Source organism: Uloborus diversus, chromosome 9 (assembly GCF_026930045.1).
Source record: "Uloborus diversus isolate 005 chromosome 9, Udiv.v.3.1, whole genome shotgun sequence".
Taxonomy (NCBI): domain Eukaryota; kingdom Metazoa; phylum Arthropoda; class Arachnida; order Araneae; family Uloboridae; genus Uloborus; species Uloborus diversus.
Window position 1 is genome coordinate 74,476,692 of NC_072739.1, and position 22,371 is coordinate 74,499,062.

General features: G+C 33.1%; 2 protein-coding genes across 2 annotated transcripts in view; one reads left to right on the forward strand and one right to left on the reverse strand.

Annotated features, from left to right (window-relative positions):
* Positions 1-283: 283 nt before the first annotated feature.
* On the reverse strand, positions 284-16,324 carry LOC129230657 (40S ribosomal protein S18-like). The gene is made up of 4 exons (XM_054865073.1): positions 16,199-16,324; positions 14,624-14,710; positions 2,655-2,848; positions 284-411 (listed from the first exon to the last, which is right to left on the reverse strand). Exons 1-4 carry the CDS (start codon positions 16,253-16,255, stop codon positions 333-335), a joined length of 417 nt encoding a protein of 138 aa, XP_054721048.1. The 5' UTR covers positions 16,256-16,324; the 3' UTR covers positions 284-332.
* Positions 16,325-17,704: 1,380 nt separating this feature from the next.
* The window catches only part of LOC129230100 (E3 ubiquitin-protein ligase UBR4-like), a 163,168-nt gene continuing 158,501 nt past the window's right edge, over positions 17,705-22,371 (forward strand). The window contains exon 1 of the mRNA XM_054864498.1: positions 17,705-17,832. Within this exon, the coding sequence (XP_054720473.1) occupies positions 17,708-17,832 (125 nt within the window). The 5' untranslated portion in view covers positions 17,705-17,707. The remainder of the gene's footprint in view (positions 17,833-22,371) is intronic.

Consider the following 22,371-nt stretch of genomic DNA (forward strand, 5'->3'; position numbering starts at 1 on the left):
GTCCACTGTCTTACACCAAAAAGGAACATACTCAAAATAAAATAAACAATTTAGCTCTGGTAAAATTGAGGGAAAAATTATTATCAGTTTTGTAAGTAAACTCTTATATACTGGAATTAGTGCTTACAATCTAAAACTTTTGTGTGTAGAGAGCCCCCTCCCCCCATATGCAAATAAATACCGTTTTATGCATGTTTTTAATACACTGAAAAAGTGTTCATGCAAAATTAATGATAAATTTCTAACAGTTGCATTTTGCCTCTTGAAAATAAATTAAGATGAGGAATAGCAATTTATTTTATTGGAAAGTTAAATACACAAACAGCAACAGTTTAACCCTTCTTCTTGGACACACCAACAGTCCTTCCTCTCCTGCCAGTAGTCTTGGTGTGTTGGCCCCTAACACGGAGGCTGAAAAAAAAAATAATAAGGGAAAAGTAAGCAACTTGAAGGATATTCAACGAGATGATATTACTAACATTATCTAGAATCATAAATCACTTTGTAAATCTAGTTACCCCTTGTTACATTGCGGAAATATTGAGCTTTTACAATGTCTTTGCTTTTACAAAAAATATTGAAAAAGCAATAAAATAAAAGTTTCTTTACATTCAACATCCCAGAAACCTATAAATTTCTCGCAGAAGTATTTTCTCTTTTCTGTATGACTTGTATGTATATGGATTTCATTGCAGTGGCAGGTTTCACTGTATTTTCAATTTTACCAGCAAAGCAATTAAATCATCTGCAGAGCATTTCATCCATTTGAATGAAACGCGCTAGCCAATAGCAGTTCAGACAGGTGGCGACCAGCGTTTCAAATATCTAGTTTTGATTCCAAATTTCGAAACAAAAAGGCGGCAAATCGAGGAACAGCCCCGGGCAGCAAACACTGTAGCTTCGTCACTGCGTACGCATTAGGATAAAGGTGTAATTGCAACTTTGTACAACACATGGTAAATGTAGTGTTACGTAATGAATCTACTTAAAGTTATCTTAAATGTGCACAGCTTTCATATTCTGTTCTTTTCTTGCAATGTCATAATTCAAAATAAATTGTAAAAATTTTCAAGTTAATACGACACCATAGTCACAATATTTGAAATCATCTCTACAATATAAGAAAAATCCAAGTCTTAATTATGTTGTAGTAGCAGCAAGTATGATTATGTATCGCGAGTCTAATCATAATTTTAATTAGCAAACAATAATTGTAATTGATTACATTTTTACCAACTGTAATCATAATTACTTTTCAGCAGAGGATAATAATCATGATCTATTTTTCATGCTTGTAATCGTAGTCTATTAATTTCTCGTAGTCGACTCCAAGCTTTATAGTTAACTAATCATGATCTATTTTTCATGCTTGTAATCGTAGTCTTAATTTCTTGTAGTCGACTCCAAGCTTTATAGTTAACTAATCATGATCTATTTTTCATGCTTGTAATCGTAGTCTATTAATTTCTCGTAGTCGACTCCAAGCTTTATAGTTAACTAGCAAAAATACCCGGCGTTGCTTGGGTCAGTAATAATTGTGAGAAACAATCGCTACTTTCTTTTGTTTTCTGTTTTAACTGAAAGAACTCAAAACACACCGCTTTGACGTCATTAAAAATTGAGCTTCATCCTTACCCATAAAAGTAAAACAGCAATAAGTATAAAGAACGAAAGAGTATACGTTTAGAAACGAAAGCGCAAAGTGAAGCATATAAAAATTTGAAGAATTTCCAAAATATATCTATTAAAAACAAAGATCACTAAAAAAAAATGTGCGCTTTATTTAACTTAAATAGTACACACACAAAAAAAAAAGAAAAGAAAAAATGCTCTACTATGTTTACCTAAATGTGCAAAAAGTGAGTTTCCAAATGTTTAAATGACTTTAGACTTATGTTTGCTCCGGAGAAGCCTTGATTCAAAATGTACATTATGATTACTTTGAATGTTCCTGTTGTTAGGCAACGAATTTTAGAAACAATGGGTTTAATCTTTAATCATTTGATGTGGAAATTACATGAGACATTTACTGTTTTCGATCACAACATTCTTAAACCGAGTTTTTTAGCAATAAATTATAGCCTAAGATTTTTCCCGATTATGTAGCTATCTATGGTGAAAAAATGGTTAAAATCCCTCCAGTAGTTTTGAAGTTTACCCCGGACATCCGGACAGAGATTAGCCCTTTATGCATAAAGATGAGGATGCAATTCCTAAGAAAGCAATGTCATGCTTGCTCCAGAGAGGCCTTGATTCAAAATTTACATTATGATTACTTATAATGTTCCTGTTGTTAGACAACGTATTTTCGAAACAATGGGTTTAATCTTTAATCATTTGATGTGGAAATTACATGACATTTACTGTTTTTGATCATGACATTCTTAAACTAAATTTTTTAGCAATAAATTATAGCCTAAGTTGTTCCCCGATTATGTAGCTATCTATGGTGAAAAAATGGTTAAAATCCCTCCAGTAGTTTTGAAGTTTACCCCGGACAAAGATTATATCTTTATGTATAAAGATAAGTGTGACGTGTTATCTGTCACAACTCCCCCTTTTCTTTTGCGCGTGGTGACGTCATTGTTATCTTTTGATGCAAGTTATTATAATTAAACACTGGTCGGACAAATAGTAATAAAAATCATTCATACCCCCAATAATGTCTCAAGCCCCTGTGAGCTCTGATTTTCTTTAGACGTTCAAGATCTTCACGAAGTTTGTTTTCCAAGCTGTTGGAGGTAACTTGACTGAATTTTCCATCTTTGATATCTTTTTGCCTGTTCAAGAACCAATCTGGGATCTTGTACTGACGAGGGTTGGACATAATGGTGATTAGTTTTTCAACCTGCAAAATTGAAGTGGAAAATGATTTAAAAAAATTCTTTATCACGATAAATGATTAACAGCAAAAATGACAGAAAAAAGGGAGGCAGAGAAAACTTATTATGGAAATGGATCTCTTTTTACTGCCTTGAAAAAATTTCCAACAACCAAAATCATTTTAATAGACAAATAAAACGCTGTAAGAAAAACTTCCAGCTGGAAATTTGCATGTGTTATTTTGCAAGGGTCAATCTTCCAAGTGAACTATCAGTTCACTATGAATACAAAATTTAACTGCAATAATATTTTATTATACAATTGTATTTATTTTAGTGAGGTAACAAAAATAAATTCTTAATCATCATAAATAGAGTTGGGTTTAATGGGGAATATTAGTAGACTGGTCAAAAAATCCACTTTTTTTTAATGTTATAAAATATTAGTAAAACTATTTTTGAAAAAATTCTGATTTATTCCTATGGCAATTTTCCTCAAAGAACATTTTTCCCAACTGGTCAGCATACTAGCTAAGTGTTATTGACCAACAGTTCTGAAAAAGTGTGTGGATATTCTTGATTCAACTAGTTTCTATATCAGGGGCCGCGTTAAGCATTCGCCAATGCACCAAATGTGATAAAATCGGCGAACGAAATTCGAATTTGACAAATTTATTGGCGAACAGAAAATTCTCTAAAATATACAGAGGAAAAATAATCTCTTTCAGATGTCAATCTAGATAAAAATTAGGTCCGTTCACAAAATTTGGACCCCTAAAAACGGACCCTTCACAAAATTCCGACCCCCAAAAAAACGAATCTTTCACAAAACTCCCAGACTAGCAATCACCATTGTTTTATCCTTGGACCACTCCGAGCAGATCGAGGTGCGAGCACACGCTTTAGTCCGTTATCGGAGCGTTACCGTTCAACGGATCGGAGGAAGGATGATGTTTGCCTCTCGCCTCTTTGCGCCACTATACTTGTACCTCTGGCTGATTGGATATCAAGTACGCAGCGTGACTACCAAGTAGAAAGTGTTGGCGGATGCTTTGTTAAAAGGCGCGTTTGTTTCATTGACAACGGACATTGTCTGAAACATCGGAGTAAGATAGGAATACAGTCTTTACACCGTTAAAAGCTTTTATTTCTACTCTCAAATTTATTAAAGAATGATAAATATCATTTCAAAAAAAAAATTACTGATTATTTGATTTAATTATTCTGGGTTAACTTTCTTCTGGTGTTGTTTCATTTCCTCAAGTACCCATCCTAGAAAGCTATTCTGAAATTATAACAACCACCCCCCCCCCTTTTTTTCTGGATGACTCCGTATGACAACGAATGAAAAAGTACACAGGGAAAGTATGACCGATGAAAAAAACCAGAATTTAAACGAAAAAATGCTGAAAGGAAGAGAAATTTAAGATTTTAATACTCACTATAGTGCAAAAGACAAAGATAAGAACAAGAGTTCAGAAGTATCGTTTAAATAAGAAAGCAAACAATATTGCCAATGCTCATCAGCCAACTAGTTCAGCTGCTCAATCTAAATCGCTCATGAAAGCATACAAGAGGCCCCAAACTCTAGGAAAAGCTGTTCGAAAAGTGAAAAAACCTTGCCTGTAAGTCCAAGGAAGACCCAAGTTTTACAACTTATAGCATGGAGTGTGGTATGATAAATTTACTGGTGAAAAGGCCTACAAGCAGGATTTCAGAGGAAAATCAATGATGTAACAGCATTCTATGTCTGCAATGACATTTCCCGACTTATGCCAGGAAAAAATTATAGTATGCGTTACAAAAATTCTGCAGGCACAAAAGTACATTGTCAGAAAAGAATTTTGATGTATACTTTGAAGGAAGTATATAGCCTGTTCTGCAAAGATAATCCAAACATTTCCATTTCTTGGGGAAAGTTTTGCGAACATCGTCCCAGTTTCGTTATATCTGCTACTAATAAGTGCCAGGAGGTATGCTGTTGTTCATATTGTGACAATTTTCACTTGCTATTACAAGCAGTTCATCAAGGAATAGTAATATTCCACTCAGTATTTCAAGCCTGGTGGAAGAATCCGTCTACAATCAAGCAAAGAAACTGCATGAAAGGAAAATGTGCTGTATGCAGAGCTGGCATTTATGAAATTATTAAAAAATATACCAACACTGATATTGATGAAAATGTCAGTTTCTCTGTAAATCAGTGGAATGGTGGAGAGCTTTCGGAAAAGATCTACAACTTAAAAGAAATGCAAAGTGAGTTGAAAGTACAACTTAGTGCACTAAGAAGTCACTGCTATAATATTGCTTGGCAGGCAGAACAGTTGCAGAAAGCAAAAGATAATCTGCAACATGATCAGGTTATCTTTCTAGTTGACATTGCCAAAAACTTCAATAATACATCACAGAGAAGTAATGGCAGCCCATTGGATAAATGATAAGCAATCAACAATTTTTATTTCAGTGATATACTTCCTTAATAACGATGATGAACTAGACCAGAAAAGTTATGCCATTATCAGCGACAGTAAGCATCATGGTACAGCAGAAGTATTTGCTTTTATGCCTCCAATTTTAGGTGAAGTAAAAAAAAAATCTGTCAAAGATCCGAGTTTTGTAAGCTACTGGAGTGACGGGCAGCACAGCCATTTTAAAAATCGATTCAACATTGCAAATCTTTCATTTCATCTATCAGATTTTAAAGTATTAGCAGAGTGGAACTATCAGGAGTCGTATCATGGAAGGGACCTCATGATGGTGTTGGTTCTGCAACGAATTGTGTGGAATGCTATCTTACGAAAGCAAGTGATAGTTCGTTCTGCAAAGGATTTTTATAATATTGTATCTAATGCTTCACAATCAACCTTCTGTGCATATGTGCCAGCCATTAAGATTGATGAATTTGACAAAAATGTTACTGAAAGCAGATGGAATGAAACAAAGAAAGCTGTGAGGATCCAAGCTGCAAGGTGCATAAAACCCATTGATATTCATGTTATGTAAAAATTCCTTTTTGTTAAATATATATGTCGTTAAAATATCATTTGTGCGCAGAAGTGTTTGGCTAAGTTTCTTTTTAATCATATAATAGGTTTTATTATTTACCATCATTGCATGAAAGGATTAACTATGAATTTTGCGATTCTATTATAGTCTATTACAAGTTAAGGTATTACTTTTCAAGTGTTAATTTATCATTTATAGCATACATACTAAATGTCTGTGTCATACAGTGTAACATCCGTTACAAAGCTTTTTAAAAAAATTTTACAGAAGAAAATTGAATTTTTATAACAAGTTCTGATAAGTTAGCGACATATCTTGTGATGTTATTTTTAAAAAAAATTGAACAAATTTACATAATAGATTCACAGGCTTTTTAATCTTAAGATGCTATAGTATAAATGATGTTCCATTTTATGTAACGTCCGTTACAGCAAGAGATTTTTTGCAGTTTAAATATACCCAAAATAAATTTTGAAACATGTCAAGTTCGTTTTATCAAAAAAAAAAATATATATATATAATTTGAAGCACTTGTACATCATAACTTTTTTATAACTGTTTTTGCGTGTGAATATAACGTCCGTTATAATGGAATTCACCTCTCTACCTTACACATCGGGCTTAGGTTTCAATTCAAAAACATCTTTAATAATTTCAAATAACCAAGCAATGTTATTCAAAAGAAAATATTGAAAGTGAAGTCGCAGCAATTGAAATGAAGTGCATGCTTTTAATACAAATTCATAAAAAGGTGAAAAATAAAATGTAGGGAGGAATGTATCACAAAAATTGCTCTCAATGTATAATTCTTTAAAACTTTTCATATATCACTGAGATGAGACTGGTCAGAGAGCAAAAAGGATATAAAAAATTGTACAATCATGCAGAAAAGGGACGAGATCAAAATCAGTCCATGACATTCTAAAATAACAAAAAAAAAAAAAAAAGCTAATTAATCAGGCTATACGAAATTATTCCTTGATTAATCATGTTTGAAATTATTAGGTAGTAATTAATATAATACATGGCACATATTGTTCTTCAAGCATATCTTAAGTTTGAGTGCATTGCACTATTTCTTGCAAGTTTGTTTATTTCTATAAATTTAAATTTTGCAAGAAAAGCAGCAATTTCGAACATCCAAGTCCTCGAATAAAGGGTTAAGGGAGCCAGAGTTCAATATTGGTTACATCAATTATAAAATTACGCTTGTTCGTAAAGTAAAAATTTACAACAGAGTAAAAAAAAAATCCAAGTTTTCCTTATGGCTGTCTAACTGGCGGTCTGGGGCCCGCCAACTTCTTAATCAGTATATTTCTTTCTTCGATATTTACAGGTATCAAGAAGCATCTGAGAATATCATTCTTATCCTGGGGTCCCCGAAATTTCCTCTTGATCGCTCTTTCACTGTATTGGGAGAAAAAGGTACAGGACATCTACAGGTCAATATTAAGCAGACCTACCCTACACAATAGTGTTCAAAATCCTAGAAATAGTATTGTCTCGCATTGAGGGGGGGGGGAGAGAGAAACATTTGTGAGAAGCAAAACCTGCCTGCAATTGCTTAAAAAATTGCTCACGGACTCTACAGCCTTTGTTGATTCCGAAAAAGAAATAGAGAGCTTGCTCTCGTCAACTCTTCGCTCTTTTCTGTCGATAATAAAGATGACATTCCAGCACTTGTAAAGAAGGAGGATCAACCTCGGTTTTCCCATTAAAAGTAAGCAAATTGTTTTTTAATCCTTCTATTTCATTATTTCACAATTAATAATTCCACTATTAATTGTTAGTGTACAAGAGGTAAAAGGTTAATGTTCAAGTTAGACATGACAGACTGCGGCAAGCCAGGTGATCAGAATTCGGGGTCGTGGATTCTTTGCAGTTGGACAAAGCCCTGTAGTAGAACATACTTTTCACCAGTCTTGCATAATATAGGCATAAAATATTCTGCAGAAAATTTTTCTAACTGCTAACGTTAAAAAGAAATTTGACTCTGCAGAAATTTTTTTTAAACTGCTGCCAACGTTAATCTAAAAAAAAAAAACGAAAAGCACAATTTTTTTCTGCTCCTTCTGAATATTTTGTTGTGTACGATTCTTTTCTTGCCGTGCTTTCTTTCTTTCGCGGAGCGAGCCGCTCTTTCCACCGCCACGTGCTCGTATTTTCCCTTTGACCTTTGCAACCTTCGACACTGTGCTGAAACCCTGACGTCACTTGCCGCCTCCGGCCTCCGTCATTCGAAGTTTCTCCCAGTGCAGCCAATCGTCGCTGCCCAATCTTCGCAACGCAACGTTTGCAACGTAAACTGCTTCCAGGGAATCCGGAAGGGGTTTTCGGGATCGGGTAATTAGGGTTGGGGGATCGTCACACTTACTATGTGAAAGTCTTTGGACTCCCAGGGAGGGGGGGGGGGAGACGGGCAAAACCCCTGGGCTAAACACTTGTGCATCTCTCATTTGATGCTGAGTTGACAAACAATACGTGACATTTGCCGTTGCTTGATTTTCTGAAAAAGATTATTCGTTTTTTTTTATCACTTGTTGGTCTGGAATATGAGTTATCCCAGCTTGGCACGTAAAATAAAATGCCGGTTTTGCCGCGACGAACTTTTTGAAAGAAATTATCAAGCTCATATACAGCGGAAACATCCCAACGAAAATGCGGCTGACAAAAGATCTGCTGGTCAAAAAACTTTGTTTTCATTTGTGCCTTCCAAAAAAGTCTCTTCATTTGTAACCGATAATTCTGCATGTCTTACAGAAGAAAATTCTACATCTTCTACATCTCTCCCAGAAAAAGTTTCTATATCCTCTGCATCTGTTATAGAAGAAAATTCTACATCCTCTGCAGAAAGTGTATCTTTTTCAGAAAATAATGCAACTTTCATTGAAAATGAGACATTCTGCAAAGAAAACCCAACAGAGGTTATTGAACTGCAAAGTAATAAAAATGAAAACTAAAAATATGACATCATTCTGCAGCACATAAAAAGATTGGAATATAAATTAGAAATGATGCAGTCTCAGACTTCTTCAAAGACTGATTGTCCCAATTCAACAAACATAAAAGATGCTGATGGGACAGATCTGTCATATATTCTTCAGTCATGCAGATCCATCTCTGATATAACTTCTTTTTTTGATGAATTCACTTTTAGTGAAAAAGACAACACCATCATATGTCGCATTTGTGTTCCTGATGGTTGCCTTCTACCTGATAAAAAAGGATTGAATTGTCATCCATCAGTTTTTGTATATAATAAAGAAAATGGCACTGATTTTCCTATAGGCTCTAACTTGCCTCCTAAATTCAGGAACCTAAAAAGAAATCTGAAGGATCATCTCTTGAGTAAGTTACATAAGAAATCTGTAGAGTTAAAAGAAGAAGCTGAAAAAGAAATAAGGAAACATGCAAAAAGAGAAGTTGATGTAGGAATGCGTATCTGACGTATTGCCTACAGAATATATTATAGAGGTCGACCATACACTGACTTTGAGGAAGAGATAGCCATAAGCATCCAAAATGGTTGCGATATGGGCAATATTAATAACTCCGTAGCATTTGCGAAAAACTTTTTGCCCTATGTCTCAAATGCTGTAAGAAATCGGCTGAAGAGTTTTTTAAATAATCATTTAACACAAACTGGATTTCAGCCACCCTTAAAAATAATTGCTGACAAAGCAACTTGGAAACATCGTACTCGGCAGTTTATTATGGCTGTCACTATTGTTCCCGACTCTAAGAAACTTATTCCGGCCTTGTATTTAGGACATCCAGTGATTAAAGCACATACTGGCCAAGCAGTGGCTGAAAGCATAATTTCATGTATGACTGAGTATGGGGTTACCAATTCCCAATTCAATGGTGGAAGTTTTGATGGACAGTATTTTAAATTGTCAGTGCCCGATTATCTCAGCAAACATTTTTCGGCAGAAGAAAGCAAAACGCATCATTATGATTGGGACCCCATGCACAAAGCTGGTCTCATTGATGGTCACCTCAGAAAAGAAAATAGGTTTTCATGGATTGTGGCAGTCACAGAGACCGTAACATCAATTTTTGGAGAATTCAACTATGGAAAAGAGTATGAAAATTTAAGAGATATAAGTTATCAACTGAGTTTGGAGCCAAATGAGTCAAAAACTTGTTTCAAAAATCCCACATTTTTCAGCGAAACACGTTTTGCTAATCATTGCAAGTTAGTTTATGGAAACTTTAGGGAAGATTTCAAGGCAATCATAACAATTTTAGAGAAGCGACAAGTAGACTCTATTGATGGAAATTTCATTCAAAGGGAAAAGGCTACTAATGCTAATTTAAAAATGAATAAGATCTTTAACATAAAGTTTTGCCTTCAAATTTCCAGGTTATGTGATTTATATAATCAATTTAGCAAAATTATACGTGTTTTGCAGAAAGTTGATGTTCTCCCACATGAAGGCTATGCAGACTTCATTTTCGAAGTGGACTATTTAAAATCAATGTCCTGCACAAGCAATGCAGAACAATGTCCATGCAATCTTGACTCTCCAGATGATTGTTTTTGGCCCCTTTATCATGCAGACTGTCGAGTTTTGGAGTCTAATAAGACATATCAAGGTGTCCCTATTTTCATATCAGAGTCTGAAGAATTAACTAGCACTTGAACTAGTGCAAAAAAAGCAAAAATTGATTCAACAGCTACAAAAATTAAGGTTGAGAAAGAACTATTAGAGCTTTCATCCCACATAGCAGAAAACTTAACCAAAATTTTCACAAAAGAAGATGTAGAATGTTTTGAGCATGTGAAAGCTATCACAGACTCTAAGTTGCTTGCAACAAAAATCAAAATGAAAGGGGTAGTTCAAACAGTTGCCTCTGAATTGGAGAAGTTCTTACTGTCATCAAAAGCTCTAGTGCATGATTTTAAAGTTATACCCCTATCACAATTAGAAATGCAATATTGAAATTTTTTGGATAAATTGGCAGAATTAGTCAATACCATTCCTGCAAATGAATTTAAAGATGTGACTAGTAATAACCTGATTAAAACTTTCCTTTCTACCAAACAATGTCTTTTTAAAGATGTAGAACTTGTCATGCAATCAATTTGTGTAGCAGCAACAATTTCATCTGTGGAATCGGTATGTGAATCTTTAACTTCAAGTTATGAACATCACAATAACAGGAGGCGACCACTCACCGAAGAAACATCTCACCACGAGATGATGATTTCAATTAATGGTCCTCTCCCTACAAGTTATGACTGTATAATAGCTGAAGCAATGAATAGTTATTTTGCTCAGCAAGAAGATTGGCATTTTGTAAAACGAACACATAATATAAAAGACTGGACCGTTTCAAAATGTGTGGATAAATTAATAAATAGAAATTCCTCCCTTCCCTTTATGCTTTCAAATTAAACAGTTTCCCTCATTTTTAAGAATTACTGTTTTTGTAAAAAAATTTCAGACTTTTCCAAAGAAAAATGTGCCAAAAAAGCAAAATTATTTAAAAAGTTAAAGACAGAAAACTTCTTGAATTTTGAACAGTTTTGCCAAAATAAACACATAAACAAAATTTTAAATTTAAAAAAACAAACCAAACCGAAATTTTTTTTTAATGAGTATCTCAAAAAACATTCAAAAACTAGGACAAAAAGACAAATACTATATTGAAGAAAAAATCTTTCTTGAAAGAAGAGGAACAATTTTGCATGGAGTGTCCCCTAACAGTGCCTTTAAAGATAGATGAAAATGATTTAAGAATTTTAAACTAATATGATAAAAACATGGACAATATGGAAAAAAATGCAACTTTGTCGGACTGACATTACATATGCTGCATAGAGGAGCTGGTTTTACTGCAAAACAAATGTCTATGGGTAAATCTTGCATGACCAATACGGAGTCTTGCCATTACAACTTCTGGAGATCTTTGATGACTTGAAACCTTTCGTCAGGGGCTGGATGGAGGGTATTTTATTTTCATTAATTTTTAAAATTTGCTCTAAATTGTTAATATGTATATATTTTTGCAGAAATACTTTAATTTTAAAGGAATGAGTAGTTTTTGTTGATTTGTTTACAAAATGAAAAATCTTCAAAAATTTCAAGTAAAAAGCAGCTCATGTTTTATCTTGGTCAACAACTTGAGAGTAGTTTCAGAAACACATGAACTTTTTCATTACAAAATTAAAATAAAAATAATACATATGATTAATATTTAGGAAACAATAATAGTTGACAGTTTTCTTCAATCGGTAAAAAAATAAGCATACACTATATAGTATTGCAAAAAAAAAAAAAAACTTTTTTTTGTCATTCATATTTGAATAAATTTAATTCTTTATTCAAGGGTTGAATTGGGCAAAATAATTACTTGCAGAAAATTTTTCAGTTAGAATTTGTGTTTGCAGAAAGCTTTTTATTTTATCTAAGTCTGCTTTTCATAATGAGAATTGACAATAAATAAATACTTTGAATGCTTTCTTAAACACATAAAAAGTAACCATGCTAAGTTTCAATACAATCCGAGACACGACCATTTTATTGACAGACTTATGCATTCTTCCTAAAACAAATTTCAGAAATAAAAATATTAATGAAAAAATAAAATAAGCAGATTTAAAGTAGTATATGGGAAAAAAACAACCTTCCAACATTGAAATACTTGAAGGAGGCAAAAAGATTGAAATCTCCAAAAAGGCAGGCAAGTTTTCGCCGAAACATGTGCTTGACGTTCGTTGTCATGTTTGCCAAACATACTTTATTGGCAGACATTGCAGAGGATGAAGATTACAGATGGGGAAAACAGAAAGAATAAGACAAGGACCAATCTTGAAAAATATTAAGGAAAGGCAGTGGTTGCTGCACCGATCACCTTCTGCGCATGTGCAGAGTAGAAATTACTGCCTTGGGGTCGGGACTGTTTTATGAACCGACCAAAGGGGCGTTACGATGGGCGGGATCCAATTTCAACAGCCGACCAATGATAGTCTATGAGGTCGGAAGAATTATGTATGACCGACCACACAAATTAAGACTTTCCCAATGACATTCTAAGCGGTCGGACGAGTAATATATGGCCGACTACGCAAATTAAGATATATACACCAAGCGAAATGTTAGTTCTGGAAATAATAGATATTAAAACGGCATACACTATCTGTAATTATGCTTTAATCATAATTCAATTATCCGCTGCGATACATCGACCATCTACAACCCATGCCCTCGGGTGTCGCTGCTTTGGGTCGGACATGATTTAAATAGACCTTATGAAATTCTATGGAGGTCGTTGTTCCTCCGTGGACACACGTGACTTTGACAAAGAAATATTTTAGGATGGAACAAGCATTAGCAACACGATTTGGATAGTGCTTTCTAGCTGCTTCCCAAGTTCTGCAATCAGTGATGAAAAAATCCGTTTTTGAACTCTTTTAAACAGTTTTCAAATCTAATGTACGATTTGAAACTTGCACTGCGTTCCATGACGGTAGCCATTTTTACACGAACCAAGCACGCACCAACCACTTCCGAAAGGAAGACCGCCGCGCCACGCGAAGCAGGCGTGTCAATCCGTTGAAAGTGTCAGATTTGTGCATGTGCAAGTTTCCAGGTTGGATGCCGAATCCCGCTACGATGGTCAGTGCAGCAACCACTGCCTTAAGGAAATTTTCAGAAAACTAAGGACTTTTAAAGGGTTTTTTAAGGACCTTAATTTTGCTTTATGAAATAAGGATTTTTTACAGTAATATGAACCGTGTCAAGTACTGGCTTTGGCTTTTGTTAGTTAAAGAAAACCTTGAATACAAAAAGTAAATAGGCAACATAAAATTTGAATTAATTTTAAGATTACAGCAATTTTTATTTTCAGAAATATATATTTTGGCCAGAATTAACATTCATACCTGCCAACCTCCGAGAAAAAAAATCCGGAAGATTTTTATTTTTATCCACAAGATTTTAACGCAAAATAAAATCAAACAGGACACCTACCCTCTTTACATTTAACAATATATTAGTTATGAATTTCATATCAATTGAACTTACTTTCGTTTAGTAAATATCACTTTTATTGCTTTCTTTAAAAGTTTGGAAATAACATTTGTTACTCATCTTAAAAAACGAAGCAAAAACAGCTCGAATTGAGAGAATGAGAAGATAATTGGCGCCGAAATTGTGCCCCTAGTTGCCCGCCGCGACGCTTGCTTTAATTGGATCCCGATTATGTAGTCTTAAACTAAAAAAGGAAGAGTTTTGAAGGAGTTAAAACCAAAATGAAGGAGTTTGAAGGGCCCTCCAAAAAAATTTCCTAAATGAAGGAGTATTGGTGGAGTTTTGAAAGAGAGTACGAACCCTGGATCCCCATGAAGTCATGCGCTGTATCACTCAGTGACATCATAATCTTGCCTCGCTTTTTCACCTGCCATTCTCTTACGGCAACCTTTCCTTGGCTACTTGGCCTAAAACGCGGTGCCGCGTTCCACAAAAGTATCTTTAGCGTCAAAATTAGCGAGATAATTATTTTTCCTACAAAACGTGAAAAATCCAGAAGATTTTGCTCATAACCGGAAAAACACATAAAAATCCGTAAAACTTCCGGGAAATCCGGAAGGGTTGGCAGGTATGAACATTTGAGGTTACACAACTTGATATCAAATAAATGTTTTTTTTTTTAATTTACACCCAATGCAGTTGAAAATAAAACTAGTTAAGCAAGGTAGACTACTAAGCTAGTGCGACTTGACTAAGCTAGTCAAGTCGCACTAGCTAATCTCAAAAACTTTATGAATGTGAATTTAAAAAAATTACCTCTTCTTCACTCAATTCACCAGCCCTTTTGTTCAAGTCCACATCGGCTTTTTTGCAAACTAAATTGGAGAAACGACGACCTACCCCCTAAAAGACATACAAAACATGATCAATCATATTAAAACAATATAAGGTCATATTAAATATAATTTCAGAACTCTGAAATATAAAGTTTTAGTTTATAGCTAAATCATACATGGAGATTGCCCTCAGATCTCATAATCTTCCATCAGCAAGGCACTGCACAAAAACTGGCATAACAAAAAAAAAAGAGGGAAATGTTAGTAGATTGAACAGGAAAATGTTAGTTGGAAGACTTAAAAAAGAAAAGAAAATGGAGAAGAAAAAAAGTAGACAGAGGAAATTAAAGGAATGCTAGTTCTTGCCAGGTCCTCTCCGGTTTGAGTTCTAATCATCGGGCAGAGTCCTCCAACAAATTCAATAAGTGCAAATAATGTTTCATGGTAACTTCAAAATAACAATCAAAAATTAGAAAACTATCAAACAAATATCCATATTTCGAGATCTCAAGAAACTTAATACAGAGACCCCACAAAGTTTCTCTTTGCGTACATTTATTCAAGATTATTTGTTTAGTAATGCTCCAGACTAGGAATTCCGAATAGAAGCCGCTAACTAACGAAGTCACAAAAATTAGTTATCACTTTTAAATGTGTGATAGCCATTACTTTCAACTATGCACACGACACAAAAAGTAAAAAAACCTATTCTGTATTGGTAAAATTAATTTATAAAATCATTACATATAACCAGGGTTCGAAAATATATTTTCAAAAATATTCGATATTTTGATATCTATCCGCTATTTTCAATCAGTACAAACCGAAGTCTTTAAACTATAAACGCATCCTCAAATCACCTCTTTATTGTCTGATATTATTATTACAATATGTAGACTTAAGGTTTCTTTCATTATTCATGACTAATATATACCGTTTTACATTTTTATCAATTTTAATGGAGTTAAATTTAGCATTAGCTGTTTCACTCTTTTTTTCTTCAGTTAGCTACTTTTACAGCTACATGATTCAGAAATAAAAAATGTGAATTAGCCTGTGCTGTGCACAGCCGTAAGACATTTTCTTGACCAACGTTTAATATATAATTAGGCACTTACAGTATGAATTAGAGTTATATTATGAATTGAAATTACAAATAAAAGTTAATATGAATTAAAAAAGGAATATTATTTTACTTTGCAGCATTAATGATGTATGAATGCATCAAAAATATGGTACAATAACTTTTCGGTATTTTTACGGCATGTTTCTTAAAACAGAAGCATCCGAGATTTGCTGCTTTGCTCTGCCGAATATTACATATTCTAAGAAACATTTTATTATTATTTCGTGTTGATTTATTGAGTAAGCGAATATCTTCTTTGCTAACAATCAAATAAACAAGCTGTAGTTATTATTTGGCATTCAAGTCAGCTTGGACAAAATTTCATGAAATAAATTTGTTGCATTAAGGAGATTAAGCAACAGTTTAAACATCGTTTCAGCTACTCATAAGAAAAAAAACAATGCTAATTGGAAAATGTTTCATACATACCTTTATTGCTGTAAGGGCAAACATGACCTTACGTCTCCCATCAATATTCGTGTTCATGACACGCAGAATGTGCTGAAACTTGTCCGGAATTACGAGAGACTAAAATGACAAACAAAATATATATAATATATCTCTTCATAATGCATTTCTGAAAAGATTTCTACAGCTCATATCACAAGTTAATCGCATTAAAAACAGTGTACAAAGAAATGTACAGCAACGAATATGTATTGCTAATTAACGATAGAATATTCTTCACAAATTAGGTGATTCAAGCTTTTAATAATTATGTACAAAGCTGATGAAATCAGATTGACACTTACCATTTTGAATAAAATTTCTAAATTCTGACAGACAACATGGAAGATTTTATACAGTTCCTCAAAGTGTTGCCAAATTTTTAAAGCAAAATTAAAAGAAAAAAATGCTGCGATGCTGGAGTAATAAGACACGGAATCTTCCATCGTCACAGGACCTTTGCGTCAGCAATTTTTGCGAAAAAAATGCCATATGCAAAACTTGATTTCATACGCAAATGTGCTAAATGCCGTATATATGTAAAAAATTCGCCTGAAACAAAATAGAAGAATTGAATAGAGCATACAAAAATGCATGTTTTTCAAGAAAAAGAATAACGATGACAGTGGCATATCCGAGGGGGATTTGGGGAAGTATAACCCATGGAACGCAGAAAATTTTCTTTACTGTTATAGAAAACGTCTAGCACCAACTTTCCCCCTTGCCTTAAAAATCAATTGTTTTCTCTTTCGAATTTTTTTCTGAATACGCCTCTAAAATATGAAAGTTATTATGAAAACGAAGAGCTGCTAGAAGTAGGTAGGCTTTTCACGAGGGGTAGCACTCCCTACAGTCGCGAGCAGTCTTACAGCGGTGAAGTATGATTGGTTCAACTCATGCTTCAGTTTTTAGAAAAGAGTAAAGTCATTTTAAACAAAACCGAAACACAAAAGTTTTACGGTTCGACTATGGGAAAAACTAAAACTAATCAGATTCCCCACAGAAATTGAATCATACCAGCATGCTTCCCTGAGAAATTCTTTTCTTGCAACGCCACTGAAAGAATTTTTTTTTTTTTTTTATTCAATGGTGATGCATCCCCAAAATTAATTTCTAGGTTCACCTCTGCTGAATACATAGGTCATTTTTGCTCATGAAATTTCAAATTGCGATTTTCTTTGTATCATTTTTATAATAACTGAAACATGCTAAAAATATTAGTTTGAAAAGGCTGCAAATTGTAAAAGTGTCACACTGTGCATGCATGTGACGATATTATATTTTTATCTTCATAAATTTTTCTCACAATCCCACTATTATCACATCGCACTATTTTGTGCACGTGACATTTATACTCAACTAAGAAAGCAGTGCACCATCGAATGTACTTTTACTACTCCAGTTTTCAAAACAGAACAAGCGAAAAAGTCATTTGATCTGGCAATTTCTTTTCTTCTTTTTTATTGTTTGCAATGTTTTGATGTTAAAATTATGGCGACGGCTGATACGGATGTGGAATATGCTTTTAGAGAACCATCCATATTATTGCTTACGGCGTCACAAAATAACGTTAATAAGTATGATGTCCTTCAAGTGATACGATCAGTTGTTCGAAGGTTCGTAAGCAAAATACGTTCGTTTATTGAATTATTTATATTGGTGTACTATTCCAACCGGTGTCATAATTCATTTTTAATTTATGTTTTCTTAAAGTTACTGAAAAACTTTGATTCTCTGTTCTTTTACTTTCAAAACGTTTCTGTTGAGTAAATAAAATATTTTCTTTTTCAAAACTGAATGTTTTCTTTTTACAAAATTTCTTTTTCTCTCTTGTATTAGGTACTTATCAGAAAATAGTTTTGCTCGTTTCATACCACGTTAATCACTATTACGCAGATATTTTGAGCAGCTAGGTGCTCTTAATGATCTTATTATCTTTAGAAGTGTTCCTTCGTAAATAAACATTTTTCCTTTAAAATTCTTATATAATACCCTTTGTCATTTGATTTATGCACATATGGTATTACATATTTCACCCATATAACATAAATATTAAAGAAAGTGGGAAATGTTTTGGTGCGACTAAAATATGTTCACATTCCTTTCATCATGAGTCTTCTATTTAAATACTATGTTTGTGACTGTTCCAAAATAATTCTAAAAATAAACGACGTTAGAAGCACAAAGTTTCAAAAAAATAGCAGAGACATGCTTCAGATTTTTCAGAAAACCCTTTTGTAATGCAGAAAGCCGTGGGTAAAGGGGATGTCAAATCATCTCTCACTACCGCCGGCACTTGTAATGAAACTGATTAAACTACATGACTATGATTCAGGGTTTTATAAAAATTTGCATCTTTAATTAGGGTAAGAGCACTTTTTGTAATAGTAGGATAAAATGGAAAAAAGAAATTCTTTCAGGCAAATACTTTTGTTATGAATGTAAAAATTAGTCCCCAATTTTAAAATCACAAATTTTGAACAATTTTAATGTCGACTAGCTGCGTTGCTCGGTTTTGCACGGTCTACCTCGAAAATAAAAGTTATGTCATGTGACACATGTTGAACAATCAGTCTTCAGTTAGAGAGAAAAAAAACTGTAAAATTTTCCCTTCAAAATAATGATTCTGCTGGCAGTACAAAAAAGAAAGAAAGTAGATAAAATAGCCAAATAATTTTTATCTCAAACCAAACACAAAATTTTATTTAGTCACAGTCAAGAAAAGAAAAGTGGCAACTTTCTGAATGGTTATTTAAAATGAGATCGTGCAAATGATGATTTTGGAATATGAAAATGCAGTTATGATATATTAGGCTTAGTAATGCTTTTAAAATTTTCCCGGTGATTTTACAGCCTTGGTTTTTTGGCAATTCAAAGCAAAAATAATTATTTCAATTTCATGGGTATTGAAGTGGTTTGTCGTTTTGTTTTAAGGCCCTCTAATTTCCACCCCCTGAATATCATTAAGTAAATGGACATTATTTTAAAAAATTCAAATGAAATATTATTTTTTAAACAATTATGTTCTCTTTTTTTTAAATAATTTTGTTTAACGTCAGGGGATTTTTTTGAGCATTCACAAGTTGCTTACTGTCTTCATTTGACCAAAGTTGATGTTGCTCTAATTTTTCAGATTGCCATGACGACGGTTGTTTTTTTTATTATTTATTTATGGAGTAAAATTTTCATCGTCATATTTACAAATCATCTATGGTTTGATATTATTCATAATTTTTTCAGAGCTTAATTCAAGCAGACTTAACATTTAAAAAAAAGTTTCTTTGTGTAACATTAAGCTTTTTCAGAAAAAACACCTATATAGATGAACTCGAACAACAGAACTTCAACTTCATACAAAATTACGAGATTACTGATTCTCATCTATAAGATTGATCAAAAATAAAAATACATGACCAGTGTTCGCGCTCAACTATCCGTAACATGGGTCCCAGGGACCCATTAATGAAATAGATTTGGGTCCTTTGGTGGAAAAAATGAGTCCCTTAAATTTTAAACAGAAAATCTTAGTGCGTAAATGAATAATATAAAAATATTTATACTTGGGGGGGGGGAGAGAAGGCATGAAATAAAATAAATTGGTTATTTTTGCCCTAATTCTTTTGTGATTTTATCATTGTAAAATTATTTTCAAATAATACACTTGCAAGACTCAGTTATGTGAGAAACTATTTGGTCAGTTACAATGAGATTAACTCAAAATGTACTTTAAAAATGGGTTTTACCATAAAATATAAAACAAGTGCCTCTGATTGATCAAGCAAAAAGCACTCCCTTAACTTTTGTTTTCCTGGAAATTTTTCTTAGTGAAAAAAGCAAACAGACCCCCCCCCCCTTCCCAATTATCATTGGCAATTACATAATAATAATAATAAATCGCAAGCGAATAAACCCAACGCAAAAATCGCGATCGCAAAAACGAAACATTTTCTCATATGAGTGTGAAAATTGCTCATTTGCAATCTTAAATCAGTATATTTGACTTTATTTTGACTTGTTCAAAATATCTGTTTTGATTTTTGTTCTATTTTTAAAATCGCGCCATTTTGAAAATGGCGCGATCGATTAATACCCGACTTTTGCAAGTCCAAATAAAAATAATCCATCAGAAAGAGATGAATTATTAGAAAAAGAACAAGGTTAAAGTGCTTTTGTATAAAATTCAAGTATTCATAAGCAATTTAACAAGAAAAATGTAAAGTTCCGAACTCTTTGTGTTTAGCACGATCTGGAAAATATTCGCCATTTTTTTTTCTCCCCTCTTTTTATTGGGGATGCAAAATGATGATTTTCAAAAGTAATTCTGGTTACATGAATACCAAATTGCAATATTTTTACTGTACAATTGTCTTGAATTAATCCTGAAGATTGCATTGAAAACCTCTCTCATTTTTAGTCTTCATTTCTGTTTTTAGGAATTTCCTCAAGACAAAAGTTGAGGGAAAGCTTATTCTTAGAATACAGTACAATGGGCTATTTGTGAACTTGCTCCCTGAGCTCTGCCCAGGAGGTCACTGTAAGCTCCAGTCTTATCACTAAAATTCCATTGACTGGTCCACAATTGGGGTGTGTTTGAATAGCTGATAAACAGATAGGGTCATTTTAGTCCCTTTCTGTTGATTCTCCTGGTCATTTTGAAGCTTAAAAGCATTTACTAAATAGATCTTTAGCATTTTTTCCCATTTTTTTTTCTGGTTCTTATTTTTTGGGTTTTCTGGGTCCCTGGGACCCGATTTTTCGCGGAAGTTGCGTCCCTTTCCCGCGAATTTGCGTAAAAAACCCGCTATAGCGTGTAAACGCGAACCCTGCATGACAGTACACACTGTAAATAATCTTTATGATAAGTGTACTGGTGGATATCGGTCATAAAGTCTTGATCTTTATTACTGTATCCTAAACACCACTTTTTTTTTATGGATATACTGATATTACCAATTCTAGAAAATTAAGTCATAATGTTATGACGGGTGCAAATTTCTTAGTTATTTCTATTCCATTCCATTTGTGGAAAGAAGAAACTCAACAAATAGGCTTTTGCAATTTGTGATTGCGAAAAGTATAATTTAAATTCATTTTATTAACATCTTAAATTCAAATTACTTTCCTCGCAACCACTAGTTGCGTTAGGACCCTACTCGTTGAGTTTCTTGTTTCTACAAATAGAATGGAATGGAAATGAGAAAAAAATTCGCACCAGTCAATTAATTTATGAAACATGGCAAGTAATCAAATCAGTTTTTCTAAAAGAATAATGAAAATAAGACTAACGAGAATATTTAAGTTTAAGAGCACCTAAAGTGTAGCATTGTTTCAGAAAAAGAAAACGTCGTAAAATTTTCACAAATTGTTATTTTTTAAAACTTTATAACTCGGTTAATTTTGTGGTCATAGAAGAGTGATTTTTTTTTAGTTTCAAAAGTTAGTGTGTCAAGAACATTTTACTACATTTAATTTCTAGGACTGGGGGACTGTATAAAAAGTTGAATTTGTAATTTCTTAAAAATTTGATTTTTTGAGAAAAATTTCATAAATTTTGATTCTTTATCAAATTTAAAGATTTTTCGCAATTGGAACTAGATGCTTATCTCTTACAGTTTAGAAATTAGCTATTGGTCCACCAATAGGGTGGACACCCTGTATATACAACCATATATATATATATATACATACATATATTCTTTGTTTTATATATATGGGCAGTTCTCAAAAGGTGGAAGCAAACACAGACCTCAACTTTGAAGCTTCAACACCAAATAACTTTCATTTTAATTAACTCAAAAATTTTTGAGTTAAAATATAATACTGTATAGAGACAAGATTTCACATAAATTATTGAAAAAATGCTCTTCAAATGCTCTTAAAAAATATTTTCTTTGCTAAAAGGCACAATTTTGGACATACCAAAACGTTAACTGAGCAAATGTACCATTAAAAAAAAAATTTTTTTATTTCCATACGTTTCAAAAAAAATTAAAGATATGAATCTTACACTGAATAACTTTTTGTTAATATTTTACACAAATAACAAAAGTAAAGATAGATTATTTACTTTGTAAACGATTTTAAAAAAAACGTAAGTTTGAAATTTGATGTATGTCCAAAAGTTACGATCTTTACAATGCTATTATTTGAGAACT

What these genes read in the sequence shown, in the direction of transcription:
- LOC129230657 (XM_054865073.1), bottom strand. Translation starts at nt 16,255, where the DNA reads ATGAACACGAATATTGATGGGAGACGTAAGGTCATGTTTGCCCTTACA. An exon ending in GTGAATTGAGTGAAGAAGAG is followed by an intron (nt 2,849 to 14,623) that starts GTAATTTTTTTA and finishes TCAATTTTGCAG; the next exon opens with GTTGAAAAACTAATCACCAT. An exon ending in GGCTTGAGACATTATTGGGG is followed by an intron (nt 412 to 2,654) that starts GTATGAATGATT and finishes TTTTTTTTTCAG; the next exon opens with CCTCCGTGTTAGGGGCCAAC.